The 20,162-nt window shown below is 39.5% G+C and overlaps 1 protein-coding gene across 1 annotated transcript in view; it reads right to left on the reverse strand.

The window, feature by feature from the left end:
• PLB1 (phospholipase B1) overlaps positions 1–20,162 on the reverse strand; it is a 111,918-nt gene that overhangs the window by 68,974 nt on the left and 22,782 nt on the right. The window contains exons 11-16 of the mRNA XM_089528355.1: positions 18,067–18,167; positions 12,630–12,711; positions 8,111–8,215; positions 6,424–6,519; positions 3,858–3,929; positions 1,984–2,107 (exon numbers count right to left, since the gene is read on the reverse strand). Of these exons, the coding sequence (XP_089384481.1) occupies positions 1,984–2,107; positions 3,858–3,929; positions 6,424–6,519; positions 8,111–8,215; positions 12,630–12,711; positions 18,067–18,167 (580 nt within the window). The remainder of the gene's footprint in view (positions 1–1,983; positions 2,108–3,857; positions 3,930–6,423; positions 6,520–8,110; positions 8,216–12,629; positions 12,712–18,066; positions 18,168–20,162) is intronic.

The following is a 20,162-nucleotide window of genomic DNA, read 5'->3' on the forward strand; positions in this document are numbered from 1 at the left end:
TCCTTCCCCTTCCTGTCCTCTCTTCCCTGCTGAATTAATTGAGTTTAAACCATGTTTGCTCTTTGAATTCAGTTTGCAGCAATGGAAGTAAGATGAGGACAAAGGATAAAGTGGAGACACTGGGACGCTTTAGAACAGCTAAGAAAATGGGACAACAGAGAATGAATTGGGTCTGTACCTACAAAATTAGGACAGTTGGAGCATATGCAGTCTAACACAAAGCAAGTGAAATTGTAAGATAATAATCCTGATGCCCCTTCACCAATTCAAATAGACAACCATTTAAAGAAAATGGGGACACTAGTGCCACTTAGATTGCAAGTTCCATTTATTAGCAATGGTATTTTTTAAAACTACACAGTCAATCCTGTATGTGAAGTCTTGAAGACACAACTAATTATTTACAGCAGCTCAGCCTACCAATTACCTGAAAAGGGGATTTTTTTTTTAACAAGCTGAGCAAGCATACCAATGAAGTAGCTGAGCAAGTGTTGTGTCATCATATTTCACAGAATATGCAAACAAATTTCAAAAAGTAAGCAAATATTCTTGCACGTTGCAAGAAGTAAAGGACATAAAGTTGTAATACCTTAAAAACTAATTTATTGTAACATTTTTTGTAGTTAGGGTCTACTTAACAGCAAATGTTTAAATGTGTGATGCAGGCTTTTGCCTACAAAAGCTCTCCTGAAATAATTAAGACTATGATCCTGTGCCAGAGATTTTTATTTCATTTTTCCTTAAAAGCACAAAGTGTTTCAAAAGCTTTTTCTCTACTGGGCAAGATTATAAGAATTTTTGCACATTTCTGAACTTTAAAAAATGTCTTTATTTGTAAAGAAATTGTTTGTGCAGAAACCATTGTTTTAATGAAAGAATACCAATGTTTTCTGCAAAACACACTCCGTTCTGCAGATAAATGTTGTGAGTTTTTGGGGAATTGAAATTTCCCCACAAAGTCATGAAATACAAAAAATCTTCTGCCACTAGATCATTTGTGTCTGAATGTATCCAGACATACTTTTGGTCAAGGGTGAGGACTTTTGTGGTTATTCTTGACATTTGTATCGTATGCATGCTTATTTGTTGCCCCAATGGACTTAGTGGGAGTTTCTTCTCCTGAATAAGTATGCCCAGGATTAGGCTGCACACATGTAGCATGCAACATTCCTTATTCCACATGAGCCCTTGACCCTGCCCATGTTCATTTTTAAAACTAACTTCTGGAGGCTTCCAGAAGGTGTAGTTCAGGCCAGAAATAGTAGACAGGGACCTACTCTCACAAGTTATCAACCAAAAATAAAACCAAAAACGGATCAGAAGCCGGGACCAAAATGTCTAGTCACTGATTCTACCTCAAAAAGAGTCCATCTCATGACTAGTTAAAGACACAATCTAGTGACTAGTATACCATTTGCAACTTGTTCCTGCAGTACACTCTTACCTCGGGATACGAATGCGCCGGGATATGAAATTTTCGGGTTACGAAAAAAAAAAATAGAAAATATTTCCGGGTTACGAAGGTTATTCCGGGTTACGAATAACCTTTTGGTGCTTTTCGGCGCTATTTCGCACCAAATCGCGGCTTCTCTCCATTAGCGCCTATGGCTTTCTCGGCTTACGAAGACTTCCGGGTTACGAAAATGGCGGCGGAACGGATTAATTTCGTAACCCGAGGTAAGAGTGTACAAGTTACTTTAATCACCCATGGTACAGATGTAAGCTGCAACTTTGTACATGCAGTGTATGTGGTTTGCTACTGAGAGTTAATTTATATAATACTTTTATTCCAAACTTGATTAATTTCCATTAAAGAATACACGCATGTTGAAAATACAGCAATACTGTTATTTTTGCCACATAAATTGCTTAATCAACTGTTATATATTTTCTCCAGGGTTGAGAAGAAGTAAGTTTCAAATTAAACCAGAGTAAAATTTCTTCCTGTTGCTAAGGTAGATGTCAAGAAACATCTTAGATTACCTGAAGTAGGGTTACTGATGGATGGAACTCTATCATCGCATAGCAACTGGCTTCCGTAGACTGGGGTGATTGTGTTCTGATAAGTATAGTTGCTGTTTCTGTATGTCATAAAATATGGTTGGGTCTGTGGAATAGGGATACTAAAGTCAAAATAAAGAAATGGCCCCAAGGAGCCTTCTACAGGCAACTCTATCTTAGAAATAAGAATAATAATCTTCTGTATCTGTATCTACCAAATAAGGACCAAATTCAACAGGAAAGCAAGAGACCTATGACTGGGCTTCCTCCCATAAGAAGATAAAAACAGCCATTGTGGGACAAATTGGACTGGGACTACAGACATGTGTGTGATAGGGGAAAGAAGCTTTAATTCTTCATCTCAGATACCACCACATTGTTTTTGCAGTCCCAATTGTCACCTCATACTATTCTTTGTCCCACACAGAGAAGCACACAGGTACCCTGGGAGGTAAAACAGCTATTTCAGAGTGGGATTTAAAAGGCAATGACTCTCCTCTAGCACCAAAGGTCTACTTTGATTAATCCTCTTAAGGGAGATGCTTCTCATTTACAAAAAACAAAAATTAAACCTACAGGAAGCCCTAGCATCTTATTTAGATGAACTGTAGAATTCACTGCGATACATTCTCTTCTTGGTCCAGGCAACCTCTGGTGGATCCTAGGAACAGAAGAATTACAATGCCTTCCCATAACCTCCTTCTAAGCCAGCCTCAACTGTACATAAGGGGAGAACTTAAATGGAGCATCCAATTCTGAAAGCTGTAAAATGTCAAGCAGGCAGTGTGAATTTGGCCACCAAGATGGCAGGAAACCAAACCACCTACCAGTAAGATCAGTAATGCACTGAAGTTAGAGATGTGTCAGGAGACTCACCTTGAAAGAAGTGAGAAATGCTCATGAACTATTAGAGAGCTACCTCTGCTCCCATAAGCCATGTCTCCCCTCCTGATCCAACTACACAATATGAATATGCCACTTCATTAGTCCTTCTTTGGGGGAGAGAATGCCTCTCACTTTCTCTAGAGGGATCCCTTTTCAAGCCACTTCCAATGCTCTGTAGCCCTGTCAGGAGTAGCAGAATGACTTGGGCATCTCATCTTGTTTGAAAAAATAGAGAACGTTCTTCCCCGTTAAAGCAAGATTGCTTGGCAAAAGTGTGCCCTCCATGACTGCAGTCCATCAGTTTGTGGCAGCATCCTATTAGTGCCTGCCCGATATATTCTGCTATCTGAAATGACAGAGTACAAGATGGTACCCCCAGTAGCATTCCCCATGCATACATGGAACAGACTGGCATTTGGCTCCTTAACAGTGGCAATGATACCACATCCTTCACCTTAGGGCAGCAGGTTAGTTCTGGAAGCTCAGAACAGGCTGTGTGGACATACATACACAACATCTATATAGCCAGCTGTCCTGCCTAATTACAGAGCTGGCCTTGCCTGCTTTTTCTGTGGATTTGGCCAATGCTGAATACATGAGACGATCTATCAGAGCTTGGGAAATCTCCCACTGCTCTATATGATCAGTTAAAACTGGAGAAAGCTCCCAGCCACTAGCTAAGCCAACTGGGGGATTCTTGGGATTGTAGTCCAAAAAAGTAATTTTTTCTGGATCATCCACCCAGAAGTTCTCAGATAGGATCGGGGAGCATTTCTTTCCCATTTGGTGTGATTTCTGCCTTTCACAGGCCCTAGAGGGAGAAAAGGCATGGTGGTCACAATGGTAATATGTTCCTCCAATTGGCAGATTGAGGAAGACAAGACAGAAAATAGACCTGTAATTTGTGACAGGCATCAGCTAGTTAATAATGGCAACCGTTTGTTATATATTCCTAAGAAAAGTCACTGTACCTGATTTGGACATTTGAGGGTTATTTCAGTTTCAAGTGCTTGCAGTTTTGTTTTCCCCCCGATAGGTTCCAGCTTACCAAAGAACAAGAAGAAAAATCCAGTGTTGGTAGATGAAACATGAAAAAATAACCCACTACATTATAAGCTTTTTTAAAAACAACAACAACAACAACAACAACAACAACAACAAACTTGAGGGAAATTCATAATTGCAAATTCATTGTTATGGTCTGGATTCTGAATTAAAAATTTATCAGATCTTCCTGAATTTTTTGCTTAGGGATGTAAAGTATATAAAGTAGTGTCTCTTAAGCTGTCTGATATGGCAAACTGGAAGGGTTTTTCCCCCTCAGTGTGCCAAGGACTGGTACTTTATTAGCACCCATTGGCTACAACTGTTTATGTCTTTCTCAGAAAGTTGTTGTGGACCGGTAGCCACTGCCTTCCAAACCAGTACTGGTCCTCAGATCACAACTTAAGTAACACTGATGGGAGACAATAGTGTAAGATCCAGTGTTATATAATATAACACAGGGTTATTTTGACCACACAGAGACCTTGAAGCAAAAATATCCTGGCCTGTGGGTGGAATCTAGCTCAACTGAGATAGGTGGCCTTAAAAACCCTGTATATTAAAGTCTCAGGCCCCATTCCCACTGGGCAATAAAGTGATGAATCTTGCTGCGAGTCAGACTCGGAGCAAGTTCCCAAGTCATATTTGAATCACGTCCATTGTTCCTATTACAAAAGGGAGCAAACAGACTCGGTTTTTCTTGACCCGTATTCTCGTTCCCATTGATATTTCTTTGTTGTATTTTGACACAAACTTTTTTGTTCCCTGTTCCCATTGCCTTTCTGGAACCGGTTTTTCCTTTTTTTAAGCTGTCAATCAACTGCTTAGGTGATTAGATGTCACAGTGACGTCAGTTGCTTTCATGCATTTTGACGTGGGCTATTTTTGTTCCCCGTTCCCATTTGCATCTTTCAAACCTGTTTTTCTGTTGGTTTTTTTTTAATGGTCAATAGATTGCTGAAGCGCCTGAGCGCTTGGGCGGCTAGGCGTCATTGTGATTGCCACCAGATGCTCAAGCGCTGAGTCGCTTAGACGCTCAGCAAAAACAGAAAAAGGAAAAAGAAGAAATAATAGTTATAAAAAGGGTGTGCAGCCAATGGAGCAATTTGCAATGATCGGACACCGACAGAGCACTTAGGCAATCAAAAGCTAATTTTTTTTAAAAAAAAATTTGTCTTCACACGCGATCGCCTTGCTCTGCTTCTCGCTCCACTGGGGGAAAGGCTAAGTGGATGGGGGAAAATGGCGTCGGGAATGCAGGAAAGAGAACAAAGCAGGTGACACCCCTGGGACAGCCCCTTGAACATTGCTCCTCCCCTCCTAAAATACCAATTCAGACACCCGTTGTTCCCATAAGTTTGCCCTGGATCCGACACGGCAGCTGCAAAAACAAAACAAAACAAAAAAAACCGCTGGAAAAGTGCGGTCAGGATAACCCCAGTTATCCACCACTGATTCAGGTTTTCACTAGAGAAATAGATCAAAGTAGGATTGAACGCAAATTCAAATGGGAATGATTTTCTTTAAACAAGGATCAAAGTGAGTTCAAATGGGAATGATATCCCTATAATCCGATTCTTGATTAGCTTTACAGCCCAGTGGGAATGGGGCTTCAGAGTGATGCTACAAATTGCATCAGGTTTTGGTCATTTGTTTGTTTGATTAATAGTCAGTGTAAGGATTTTTATAGGGATTACACTGCACAGGGAGAGTAAGTTTTACCTTTCATTCATTCAAGCCAGTTCATCAGAAGAACTTCCCCCCTGTGCTGCATTTAGCAATAGGAGCAATTCATTTCCATTGACACCCATGGAAAAAGCCAAGCTGCCCCCAGAATAATCCAAATGAATAAGGATTCTAATCTGGGAGGCAGCCACCAGATATAAATTCATTGTAAAATTATAGATGTGACTGATTTGACAAACCATCTTCTCCACAGTCAGAAACAAGTTTACCTGCAGGGCAGACGTGGCCTATTAGACTACTGCTGTGGACATTTTATGTTTCAGTGCCTTTAAAATACTGCAGATGTTCTTCTACACATAATTTTCTCAGCTTTGATGCCCAAAGTAAGGGGCTAAATCCAGTCAGTCTCTCTAGGCATATATCAGGAGCTGACTGAGCTTATTCCTCTCCATCATCTCTCCTGTCTCCCCCTCTCACATAAACTATTAGGTTATTTGAGAAAAAGAAGCATATACAGTGTAAAAAAAGCAATAGTGGTGTCTACTAAAGAAAAATAACTTCTCTGCCAATGGATCATTGAATTAAAGCCACTGCATAAAATTCTTGGGCTACCATATTGCTGCAAACAACGTCCTTTTAAACCAGGGGTGGGCAATTTGTAGTCTCGCAGAGATTGCTGGAATGTACTTCCCATCAGTCCAAGCCAGTGATGAAAGATAATAGGATTTGAAGGCCATCCCTGATTTAATGATATTTAAGGGGTTCAAGGAGGGGACTGAGTGTAATTTATCTAGAGCATCCTCTTACCATGCTGTTCCACAGAGCCCGGGCAGTCTGAGAGTGAGCCTTCTGATGAAAATGGAAGCAGTCTGGGGCAAAATATGAAGAATCAGGCAACCCCTCCTAAGGAAAGAAACAAGCACGCTTACTCTCAGAAGGGTAGTCATGTTGTTGTTGGGGGGGGGGATAGTATTGTGATACCTGAAAGATAAATCCAGTGGCTTTCATATCAAATGAATCTACTCCAAGTTTTAATCTGAACTATCCAAGGTGCCGTACCTATTTTGTGGAATGGGGGCTCATACCCTTGGATAGCTCATTTAGATTAAAGCCTAGAGAGGATTCACCAACCCACTAGCATGTAAGCCAACAGCTGCCACTGGAATAAAAAGATTCTTGTGAGATAAATTTTCTGAACCCACCTCATCTGAAGCACAAAAACATGGTAAAGTGTGGGACTAAATGGCCATGAACAATTTAAATCTCCCATTTTAAGAGAATGATGGACTATAAATCCCATAAAAATAAATAAATGTATATAGATGGTTGGCACAGTGACCATTCAAACAATAACAGTAGTCAGTACCACGAATAAGACCAAAAGTGCATGAACATATCATCCTTCCCCAATGATCTTCTCATATAATGAGATTTGAGGATAAAATGATTTATCTTGATAAATGTGCTGTTTAGAAAGTATGTTTACATTGGATAGTTTTACTTTGAGAAGAGGGAGTGGGTATCTGACATGCACTCCTGGCCATGATTCCACACTCCCAACCACCTGCTACTGGTGAGCTCTGCTTTGGATACAGAGCAAAGAAATTCTTCATTGAGGGCCTCATGGAAACTTTTGTTTATTTTTTTTGTTAAAAGTAGCTAGTTTGAATAAGCATTAAAAACGTATTCATTGTAAAGTCTTATCTGGCTATAATAGAGGCAAAACACAGATACAGAAAAAAAGTGAACTGATTATAGGGAACAACTGGATAGCTCTTCAACAATTTGTGTCTGTGTTAAATCTCCCTCTTAGGAACTTGTTATAGTCTGGCAGTTGAGTTCCACTATTCTTCTCCATACTTTCTATGTAGCAATCCAGGAATGACACCATGATAGTCTGAGATCTAATCCAGTGACCAAAAGTGAAATATTCTTATACTCAACCCATTTCTCTGGGCAGTTATATCTTCCAGGAAACAGAATTTACCTGGCTTCACTTCCCTTTGGAAAGAGATCCCTGCAGGCTTATGCCATTTTGCATAGTTTAACATAAGTAGAGACATAAACATCTCAGAAAAGTTCATTGTTCCCACCATCCAGTCTCCAGGATGGCAATTGGCCTCCTAGGTTGCTGGTCACTGGTAGAACCCAAATCAAGTTTGTTTTCTGTTAATCTGTGGCTCATTCAGACTCTTTTAAAATCTCTCACTTAAACTGCAGTCTATCATTCTTCCCTTGCAAGTAGCTCCCCCCCACACACACACCTTTTGGTTAGTGGAGAAATCAGGAAAAGTAAGCTACCATCAATTAGCGTCTTTTAAAATAATAAAAAAAATATTTTGGATCGCAGCTTCCATATGCTCCAGAAAGCACGACAAATCATCTAAAATTATGCAAGGTATAACTCAAAACATCTGAAGGCACCACCAGGCTGCCTAACAATGGCTTCTATAGAAATTTGGAAGATTTGTAAATCTGCAATTTTGTATTTTACCGAAGTCATAGGCATTGTTGCTTCTTCCAGAAATGGCTGCACAACCACTGTGAAATCTTCTCTTGTGTCATATCTTCCACTATTGACTAAGCCGTGGGTCTCCCCCTATCAAAGCAAATAAATAAACAATCTTGAATTGATATCCCACCTTTCTCTCAGGATGCATACTTAAAAATACAGTCATTGCCCATTTTTCAGTATGCCACACTGCTAAACTTGTAATGGGAAGCAGATGTTTCAGAGACAAGACACCAGGCAAGGCAAAGATTAATGTTATACTCTCAGACTGGATTCATGCCGAAGACTATGAATGAGCCTCTGAATGGCCTCAAAGTTTTGGTTCACTACAACAGCTAAAAATCTAGTCTCAAAAGCCTGTTTTCAGCTCCTCCTTGGCACTGCTCACTTGTGCCTAGCTTCTTTCTGCAGATAACAGAGAAGAACAAGAGTGTTGTAAGAAGCAGTGGCTACTGCACTCACTTCAAGGTTTCATCACATACACCCGCACAGACCAAAATACATCAAAATCCAAAATCCGCAAAACAGGTATACCTTTACTGGAAAAATAAATCATGTAAACTTTCAAATCTACACTGACTTCTTCATCAAGCAAAGAAGTTAAAATTCATACCAGAGAAGAATAGTGCCAATGTTAAAGTCACAAACCAACATTGTGTCTCAGATGTTACTTCTGTTGTCAGTTTAAATAATTTGGAGGGATCTCAATGCAGGCAGAGGCCATTCCCTTTCTTGGCCATGTGGGGACTAGTGACAAAGGCCAGTAAAAGACAGGTAATAACATTTCAGCTCTATTAGCAGCAGCAAAGTAACTTCCCTTGAGATCCAAGTGATTTATGTCCTGTTCCCTTGAGGTCCAGGACAGGTCCAGGGCAGAGACAGCCTGACAACACAAGTAATATTTGAGACAAAATGTAAGCATGTGAATCTAACATTATATGCTTTTTTCTCCTGTATGATTTTTAACATCTTTGCCTGATGAAGCCATGTAGCTTTGAAAGCTTGCATGATGTATTTTGTACATTTTAGTTGACCCAGTAAAGGCATCACTGTTTTGTGATTTTAGATTTTGTTGTATTTTGCTGTACGATCAACACAGCTACACCTAAATATGTTGTGCAAATCAAGATACTGTACTCTTTTAAAGAGGACTATAGACCAACACAAAGTAAACATCAACTTGGGAGAATGGGCACATCTTTAATTGCCAAATTATCAAGTGGTGCCATTTTTCTCATCTTTGCATTGTAAAGTACACCAAGCATGATTACTATAAAAGGGAGTAGGAATCTTTTTCATCTTTGTACCATAATGGAAGGGTGATTTTAAAATGATGATGTTGCTGTTATTTTATTCTCTTGTGTTTTAATGATAAATATACTTTTTCAGTGTATTCTGCTGTGAGACAAACAGCTGTTGAGGGCAATTTGGATTTGGAAAAGGGGGAGCCAGGGAGAAAGTGCTGCACTTTAGCTCTTTAAAAACTGTGATTCTGCCGCCGTTATACTTTAGTTTTTCTAAACACACACACACACACAACTTATAATTTTGTTCTCAGGTTGACAGCTCATAACATTACACAACAGTATTGTTGTTGTTGTTGTGCACCTTCAAATCATTTCTGACTTCCGGAGAACTTAAGGAGAATCTATCATGGGGCAACAGTACAGCCCTCACTAATATTTCTGTCAGCTGAATCTTTAAGACAACAGTAATCTTCCAGACTCTGAGAATCTAGTTTCCCAGCTGTTCTTGTTGCTGTTGCTGTTGTTCACACTGTCTTTATTCCCTGTTCTACTGAACCATTTCAAAAGCTCAAAGATGTGTCCTTCCTGCATCCTCTGCTTAATCCTCATTTGCCTCTAACCAGGTCACCTAATACTTAGCAGGCACAAGGCAGCTTTGCCGTCTTTTCAAGTATATTTGTCCTTTCTGGCTCTATTCAGTGGACAATCTGCTATATAATTCTTTTTACATATTATACCAGCAAATAGAGATTTTGGTTTATAGGTTTTTGATGGATATATAGATAGCTAAAATAATTGTGCTCCAAATAAAGAGGTACCAAAGTCTATAACAAGTAGGATTCCACTGCTTGGTTTTATACACCAGGGTCAATTTATTTCTTACAGTTTTTTACAACACTTTGACTAGACATACTTATTTGAGCTATAGTTCCTAGAATTCCCCAGCCAGCAGTAGGCCCCAATAACATTTCCTACATCTCGTTGATCATCCCATCCCATTTGCACCACAAACACCTTTACTCAAATATTAACTCCCAGTGAGTTGGACCAATCCAGAATATGCCATCAGAAAGAAAAGTGTCTGTCTCTGATTTTGGGGGCTCCCCACTCCATGGATGGAGAGGCTGTTAAGGGAAAGAAGTGGTGGGGGGCTCTGCTTTGCTAGCCCAGTGGCAGACCCCCTGAATCTTGATCTAACTCGCTGAGTTTACTGGGACTTACTCCTTGGTAAGTAACTGTCAGAGTATAGCAGAGTATCTGATGAATCTTTGGAAGTGTGTTCACAGCCCTCAGTGAAGATAACAGCGGATGAATGTCTTCCAGAAATGATGGAATGCAGGTCACTGGGAACTGCCCAGCTTTCACTGCCAGGCTTCTGCTGATTAATGACCAGACAAGCCAAACTCCTGAAAGTGCTTATCTTTATTTACAAAGTGCAAACCAAATAACCAACATGACTTTTACTATACAGAACTCACAATCACTCCTCTCTTAAAAACCCACAACAATTACCGGAAGTCCCTGAGTTTATATAGACATAATGCCATGTGGTCCTACAAACTCAGCCTCTTCCTGTCCCACACAGAAAACTGTCTCCTTGTCTAAAGAGACACATGTTCATCTTCAGGCTTCCTGCACACAGGCAGTAGAATGACCTTGTTGCTATGATCAGCAGCTGTAGCTCATCAGCTTCGTCTCCAGGTGCTGATTGCTCATGGTCACCACACATCTAAACATTTCGTGTTAGTTGGCTTTTAACCCTTAATAGTAACGATGGGGCAGCAGATTTCATCCCTAATCTCACTGAATGTAATTACTGTATGTTGAAGGCCTGATGAATGTAGAGGGACTCATATATGAGTAAATATGCATTATTATCAAGGTCTCAAGCTGTTTATAGTCTAGGAAGCCCCGTTGTATTCAGCAGATTATTGTTATTGTGCACATTCAAGTCAACTCCAGTTTATGGCAACCCTATCCTAGGGTTTTGTGGTTTTATGTGTTCAAGTTGTTTTACACCTATGGAGGCCCTAAATCTTGTATCAGGCTTTTTATGGCAAGATTTGTTCAGAGGAGGTTTGACATTATCTTCTTCTGGGAAGAAGAAAGTGTGACTTGCCCAAGGCCATCCAGTGAATTTCCATGGTCAAGCAGAGATTTGCACCTGGGTCTTCCAGAATCCTAGTCCAACACTCAAACCACTAGCATGTTGGTTCTTGAGTATCAACAGTACCATCATTTATTTACATTCATGTCTTTTGTATGCCAGCCCATGACATAATATTCTCTGGGAAGCTTACAACAAACAAACATAAAACATAAATGAAAATTTAAATAAAAAATAAACTATAAAATCATATAATGAAAAGCAACATAAATTATTATACCAACTGCAAATTCACAGTACCCCCAAATTAATCATGCACATTTTGCAAGGGAGGAGCCTTCACTATCAGGCTCTATTACCTAGATTAAAGTCTCAATTGATTGTTAATAATTTCTTTTTTTAAAAAGAAATCTTTTTTCTTTTTAAAAACTGAAGTACTGTACCCATTTGCTCTTGTAAGAGCTAGAAAAGGTTGGAAGGAATAGTGTATCTTTTATATACAGTAACACCCTTGGTTCTTAATGTTGTGTTTAACCACTTGGTATGTATATATGTGTGTGTGTGTGTGTGTGTTAACAAAGATACACTATTCCTTCCAATTAAATTATCAATACAATTAGAAGCAGTTAAAAGTATCACCACTAAAAAGATTATTATATGTATTTTAAATATTTAACTTATTTATATTTATTTAATATGCGAGTAAACTCTTCAGCCCTTTTTGCTGGGAAACACAGCCAGATGGCATCATGTTAATTATATGGAGACTTGACTCTCATGAAAGGGTCAGTTTATGAAGCAACATACATGTCTTTCCCTTGGATCGTTTTCTGGAGGGTGGAATGATCACCAAATAGAAAGTTACTGTTTATTATTTTTACTACCGTATATAGGACAAGTTCACATGATCAGTTTACATAGTAATTACCTAAGTTGAGCTTCACATTGGACAGTTTACTTTCTACTAGCAAAATGCAAAATAATAATTTAATTTTTTTTTTAAAAAAAATGTTGTTTCATGTAACAAAGCTACCATGTGATGATCATTTATAATTATCACTTGAGACGATGGGTTTGGCAAGCCAGTTCTGAGGGCAATAAATAGGAAGATTATTACATTATTTCCACTACATTTCCATCGCCTTACCTGATATCTTTTGTTGAAGGACTCTAGCATCTCAATTTCACTGGAATTATCTTCAGGGTTCAAAACACATGTACACAGAGATCTAGGCAGGAAGTAATATGATATGTGGTTTAAATTAGTCACACATCCCTCTTCTTTTTTTGTAACAAGTATAAACAAAGCTGAAAGTCCTGAACCAGTTATATTGAAACTAAAATTACAACTGCATTTGCACTAGCTGTCCTGTGCAGGAATAAAAGCATCCATTCTTCTCCCTACTATAACTGCTCCACTGGGGAATGAATGAGATGCTGTACTTTCCATTACAAATCAAGTTACAATGAGGAGAAATCCTAGTATCAATTACTTTCACTTGGGGAACTTGCAGTCAGTGAACACGAAGAAAAGGGAGGCATATGTTGCACTTTATTTTCCTCCTCCTGGAGTCAAACAGCTCCACAGTAATAATGAAAAGAGTCCTACATTAGGTTTCTTTTCTTTTTTGATCTACGAGAAAGTCCTTCAAGTATCTCCCAAACTTGAAAGATGGGAAAAAGATACCCTCTCCTTCCAGGAAGCTGTTGGGCCAGCTTCCTCAGACATAAACTTGTTCCAAATTAAGATTTACAAGTGTAATAATTCAAACTGCTACTATAGGAGATCCCTCTCTAAACTCCTCCCTCTGGTCATGGGTTTGATCAGTCAGGTCCTGGGAAATGTACATCTGGGTAGACCCTTGCAACTTCTGCATTTTATTATGACAGTCTCCTATTTTTCTTCACCAGGATGGCATTCCTCTTTTTGGTCCAATTTCTATCAAATATATGTATTTCTGGTTGTCAGTTTAGGGAATGCTCAACTTTAGCAGTCTTAAACACTCCAAAAATATTCAGCCAAATTGAAAAAACTTTAAACAAAGTTTGGAGTTTTCTTTTCTTTTTGGGATGGACAGAACAAAAACTTTAGACATATTCATTGTGGCTTTATGTAGGATATCATCCTCGAAGGCAATTCAGGTAGAATTTAACAGGTTAGGTACAGCTTTGGTCTGGAACAGCTGATACACTGAAGTTATCTCTGGTCTGAAAGCAGAAGGCCCAATGTGGCTGGGGACATATAATGGGCAAGACTTTTTGTTTTTGTCATAGTAGTTAGACTTTGGAACACCAAGGGGATGATTACCCGACTCCATGTTTATTAGATGGGCAGCAAAGTTTTATTTACAAGAACCTTTGGCTCTTATTGTTGTGTTTAACTACTTGGTTGTATCATTCTGCTCAGAGGTAATTTGCTGTTTTTATATTATGCTCATGTTATTATAAGGTAGTTATATTACTTTTGTACCAATGTTAAACCCTTGCAAGATGTTCTGATTATCTTGCAGATAACAGAGAAGAGCAAAAATGCTCAGAAATAAATATATCCTGGTTCAGAAGGGGAGGTCATCTCCTTTCTGGAATGCAATTTTCACATGTATCTGTAATAATGAATTTGATCATTTATATATATTCATTGCTCACCAGGGCTGAAGAGCTGAGCATGTACAGAACAAATAATTAACTAAAGGGAAGCAATGGTGAGATCCATGTTTTTCAACGTGACCCAAAAACCTCAGCCCATCTCTCCATTTTTGGGATGCAGAGGTCAATGCTTTCCAAGGCACAAGACCTGATTTTAGGAAAATTTAGGCCCCAAATGTTAAATTTAAAATCCACTATTGGACTTGTTACAGACTTCTGGATTACCAAAATAGCTATTACTATTTTTATATGATCAGATGCTGCATTGATTGGAAAGTGTGGAGTGGGAAGCAGGATTGTGCCTGCTGCCCCTACATTTGATTTCCTTGCTTGTGTACATATCATATCTGTGGACATAGAAGGCATGTTTTTCTGACCATGTAAAAACAGCATACATCGTGGCTGCATATATATACACTGTGTCCTCGCCTTACGCGGGGATCCGTTCCGGATCCCTCCGTGTAAGGCGAATTCTGCCTATGCTCAAGCCCCATTGTAAACAATGGGGCTCGTGCACAGCGGTGTGGCGGCGCGGCGGCGCGCGGTGCGCAACGGGTGCGCGCACCCATTCAATTGAATGGGACGCGCCGCCCCTTCCGCCCCGCGCACGCCCCGCAGCTTGAGCGCGTATGCTCAAGCCGCATAAGATGCGCCCGCGTATGTCTTTGTATATCAATTATTGTAGAGCATGAGCAGAAGGGTGATATAACATTCAAGCTTTACTTATGGGCTTCCTTCCCAGGGCCCTCTAGTTGGCTATTGTACGAACAAATGACAGAATAGATTGATCTGATCCGGCATCTTTTTATGTCTTACTTAGGGCCAAAACAGATAGCCCCATAAAGGCACATCAGGGGCGCCTTGGAGCTGGTCACCCCAGAGCTACAACAAACAACACCGCTGCCCCAATCTGCCCCGCCATATGCCCAAATAGGAGTGAAAAATATCTGGGCACCACAATTTAAAAAGGATGTTGAGAAACTGGAGCATGTCCAAAGGAGGGCAACTAAAATGGTGAAGGGTCTGGAAACCATGTCCTATGAGGAACGACTTAGGGAGCTGGGAATGTTTAGCTTGGAGAAAAGAAGATTAAGAGGTGATATGATAGCCCTGTTAAAATATTTGAAGGGATATCATATTCAGGAGGGAGCAAGCTTGTTTTCTGCTGCTCCAGAGAACAGTACCGGGAGCAATGGATGCAAGCTACAGGAAAAGAGATTCCACCTCAACATTAGGAGGAACTTCCTGACAGTAAGGGCTGTTCGACAGTAGAACACACTCCCTCGGAGTGTGGTGGAGTCTCCTTCCTTGGAGGTCTTTAAGCAGAGGCTGGATGGCCATCTGTCGGGGATGCTTTGATCTGGATTTTCTGCATGGCAGGGGGTTGGACTGGATGGCCCCTCTGGTCTCTTCCAACTCTACGATTCTATGATTCTATGATTCTATGCTCCTATGTCAGCCAGTTTTAAGCCACCTTTGGCAGCCCTGGTGCAACTTCTAGATGCTCCGGTGGCATCAAAACACCATGCCCCCGGAGCATCTTGAAGCCACCTCTGTCTAATCACCCAACACAACTTCTGAGCATCTTGGGGGCATGTGGCATCAAAATGCCACACCTCCAAGCTGTGCGGAAGCTGGCTTTTCTGCGCTGTCTGTTCGGCCCCCATAGTCACTCAGAAGGTCTGGGATTTCTTTTGTTTCTTCCTGTCAACACACAACAGTATGTTCTCTCAATACACAACAGTAACCTCTGGTTTTTTTTCCAATGTCAGCTCTAGGAGTCAGCCTAGACAATTGTGAGGTGTGCATTCCCTGCAGCTAGTATATGTTTTCCTCCAACAAACTGAGTTCCATATAGATGTATGTTTCAGCAATCAAACTTGCAAACATTCATTTTCCAATGACCAGCCACAAAACAAAGCATGGTGGAAAGCAGGACGTGGAAGTGTGGAAAGGCACATGCTAGGAGAAATAGACATCTTTCACCGCTTCCATAAACTCCACATATACATACAAACTAAGCATTCTGCCTAGTTTGACCCTGTAAGCAGTACAAATTTTTATTTTATTATTTTTTTAGAAACCCAGAGCATCTCCTATTCAAAAATATTGGACTGCCGTGTCTGCTGTGTATGACATTTCTGTTTTCTTTGCAGTTTCTCTTCAACAAAGAAGAGAAGATTCTAATAACTAGCCAAGGGCTGGGGTGAGAGCCTAAGAGATTAGAGATCAGTTTTATTGATCCCTTAGAAAAATGATTATCTCAGGATATCTGTAACCTTTTCTTTACTTTCCAAATGACCTGATTCATTGTGAATGAGTATTTAGAAGTTAGGAAGGCAAGAGGAGTACTCATATTGGCTTCAAGCAAAGTATACTGTAATTTATGTAGTATCTGTGTACGCACTGGCATTACAGCAATAAAAATACAGTACATTGCAGTTCACAAGGTGATAAAATATAACATGTTTCTCAAACATGCCGTAGCTCAGAACCACTTCTGACATTAACTGTTTTCTCTCTTCATTGGTTTTATCCATTATGAACTACATTCTTGGATTTTAAAAAATTATTTAATTCATAAAATGTATACCCTACTTTTCTGCTAACAAAGAGCATAAAAGGGGGCTAGTTTGACCTGATGACTATGGCCTGGTACAGCTGGGCATTTTGCGGCGTTCTCACCATGAACTAGGGCTAGATGAGGCTGAGCAATTACATGCCCAGCAGCCCTAGTTCGCGAGGATCATGGGTGGTGCCATGATAGCGCGAGCGTCATGCAGCGCCCAAACAGTGCTGGAAGGAAGTGATGTGATTGGGGCACATGTGTGTGCCAATCGCACCTCATCCAGAAAGCTGCTTTTGGCAGCTTCTTTTTGCTCCCAGGAGGTAGTGCATTGTTGAAACACTGTTTGGTTGCTGTGGCAATGATGTGGGGCTAAAAGAGATGGCACGGAGCTGCCCATCTGTCGAGCCCCTATATCTACAAGCTATATGGCCATATAATCTCATATGTTCTTCCTTACTATTGTATAGACTCTGTTACAATATTAAGGACCTAGACAGGTTCAGAGACAAAGCAAGTGCATCTTGGGAAATGTGAGGAATGAGGTGTTTTCCCTTCACTGTCTGTATGCTCTACTAGATCTTTGTGTTAGTTAGTCATGGTTCTGTGCTTTGCTTTCTTCATCTAGGAAAGGCAGAGTTTATCACATGCAATTTTAATGCTGACCTGAGCAGGGGACAGTATCGGGCTGGAACAGGTTAAAACTGATTTTACCACACACAAAATTGCTGCTGCACTGCTGCCCAACCATCACCAGCAATTGTGTGTGTGTTAAAATCATTTTAACCTGTTCCAACCCAATACTGTACCCTGCTCAGGTCAGTATTAAAATTGCATGCGACAAACCCCAGCAGTGCTCTGGCGGCCAATTTTGGTAGTACGGAAAGCTTTTGTATTACCAAAATCAGCTGCCAGAGCACTGGTAGAGGATGGGTGATGGTTGGGGGCAGCACAGCAGCAATTGTGCATGCAGCAAAATCAGTTTTAACCCTTTCCAGCCCAATACCGTCCTGTGCCTGGGTCGGTTTTAAAATTGCATGCAATAAACTCCAGAGTCACATCATACCCAAAATAGCATCTCATCTCATCTTGTCATGCTATACATTTGTAAAAGAACTCTTGATATGGTTTATACCAATTGTTTAGCTTTTTGTTTGGGTGATACTTTCTGAGACACCCTTAAAACAATAAAATAATATAATGAAGGGTTCCTTTCATGGGATGGATTGTAGCTGACCTATAGCTGCTCTGTCTCCCAGATGATGATGATGATGATGATGATGATGTAGTTACCTAGTTTTTAAATGAGCACAAATTATGAGAACTATTGGCTACTTTTCTCAATAACCCAAAATGTCAATTAATTTCTAACCTCATGATCAGTCTTGGGCAGTTAATACTCTTCTCCTGATACAGTTTCCTTAAAGTTGTTATTTGAAGAATTGTCACCAGGTTCACAAAGGCTCGAGGGACCTGCCAAGAGGTAAATGGATAATGAAACAATATTGTTGGCATTTATCTCCAGATAAAGTTGCTAAAATATATGGAATAGATAACAAATGTTGGAAATGTGCTAAAGAAAAAGGAACTTTTTCATGTATGGCGGTCCTTTAGAAAGTCGGAAAGTATTGGTTGGAAATTCATAGAATATTGTGTAACATATTTAAAATTGAACTGGAATTTGAACCAGAAATATATTTGCTAAATATTACGGACTCTAAAATTGAAAAACTACATGGTAGAGTGCTATTTCATGTAATTGTTGCAGCAAGAATGACCTTAGCATGACACTGGAAAGAAGAATTGATTCCAGAAATAGAAGAATGGACTATTAACAGGGAAATTGGGAGAAATTTGAAAAAAAGACTGGAAATGTGTAACAGAGTATCTGTTTCAAAAGGGGGACAGATGGCGATAGAAGGTTTTAAAGAATAATAAATAGGTTAGAGGAATAGCTAAAGCATAAAGAAGTAACAATGTGAGTCAAGGAATAAGAAAATGTTACTTCAATAATATGTAAGGATTTGTAGTCATAACTCAGAATGAAAATTTAAAGGATTACAATTTAGAATTCAAATTTAACTGAATCTGTAAGATAGGAAGTATAGATTGTCTCAATGTTAGAAGTATGTTACATGTATATGTGAATCATGTAAAGGTTAAAAAGGTTTGTTTTTAATAAAGAGTGTTTAATTTTTAGTTTTTAATTTTAGAATATGACAAAGACCAGAAATTTAGGACTGGGATGATAGAAGATGAATAAGAAGTAAGTGTAGGAAGGTAATGAGTAAGTGAAATGGAAAGAGAAAGAGAGGGGGGAATCAGAGGTATTGAGGAAAGTGAAAAAGGAAAGAAGGGGAAGAGTAGAGAGAGGAATAAAAGGAGAGAGAGGAAAAGAGTAGAAAGTAAAGAAAGTTGGGGATAGGGAAAGGGGAAGAAGATTGGTAAAGAGAAGGATAAATAGAAGTGAAGAAGAAATAAAGAAGAGATGGTAATAGACAAAAGAGTTATAAAGAGTTTTAGGAAATTGTAAGGGGTTGTATGTATTATTTAGATGTGTTTTAGGTAAATGTATAGTGTTTGTGCCTATATGTTAATATATGTGAAAATACTCTCTAAAAATGACTGGTAAAAAAAGGAAAGAAAATGAAATAAAACCAGTTTCCCAGCACATGTGGTTCTGTGTTGTCAGTAGAACACGTGGGGTTGTCTAGTGAGTACTGACTTAATCTGCACAATATATGCTACATTATTGAAACCAATAATGGACACCTTAAATTGTAAATTTAAACTGTAGATCAGCTTATTGTCTATGTTTTGTCAGCATGAAAAATAATTTACAGACAAACCCCTAGTTATAGGGCTTGTCTACACATAAGTGTATTATATGGATTGCTGTGAATTTTTGCACATTTACAACAATGCTTATTTATTTTCACTTCCCTCCATGAATTCACATCTATTTGCCCTCCCTCTGCATTTGTACAAATACAGATCATCAGCAGAAGTATTTCAGGTACCCTCCCTGCATCAAAGGTACAATGGGTAATTGCTAGGGGAAATGCCATGTACCATAACAAGATCCCAACTTAACTGGCAGCTTGTGCTTTCAGGTCAACCATGAAAATCCCATGAATTTTATAGGGGCTTCTTAGGCACGGAATAGTCAGAGGTGGCTTGCCATTGCCTTCCTCTGATATAGATCCTACAGCACCTGATATTCCTTGGTGAGTTCCCTTCCAAATATTAATCATGCCTGACCAGTCTTAGCTACCAAGATCAGACAGACCTGGCAGCTACCCAGAAATTATTTCCATTCCAGAGACAAACTCTTTTTTGTAATCTTCTCAGTAATATTAATCGAATCTGCTTTATCTCTGTTGTTTTATTTCTGTTCTCCTGCTCTCTTTAGACCTGCTGCTTTGTAGGATGTATGTAAACAGTTGTATGTATGTAAACTACCCTGGA

Source organism: Sceloporus occidentalis, unplaced genomic scaffold (genome assembly GCF_023333645.1).
Source record: "Sceloporus occidentalis isolate IW3139 unplaced genomic scaffold, rSceOcc1.0.p SCAF_6, whole genome shotgun sequence".
NCBI lineage: Eukaryota > Metazoa > Chordata > Lepidosauria > Squamata > Phrynosomatidae > Sceloporus > Sceloporus occidentalis.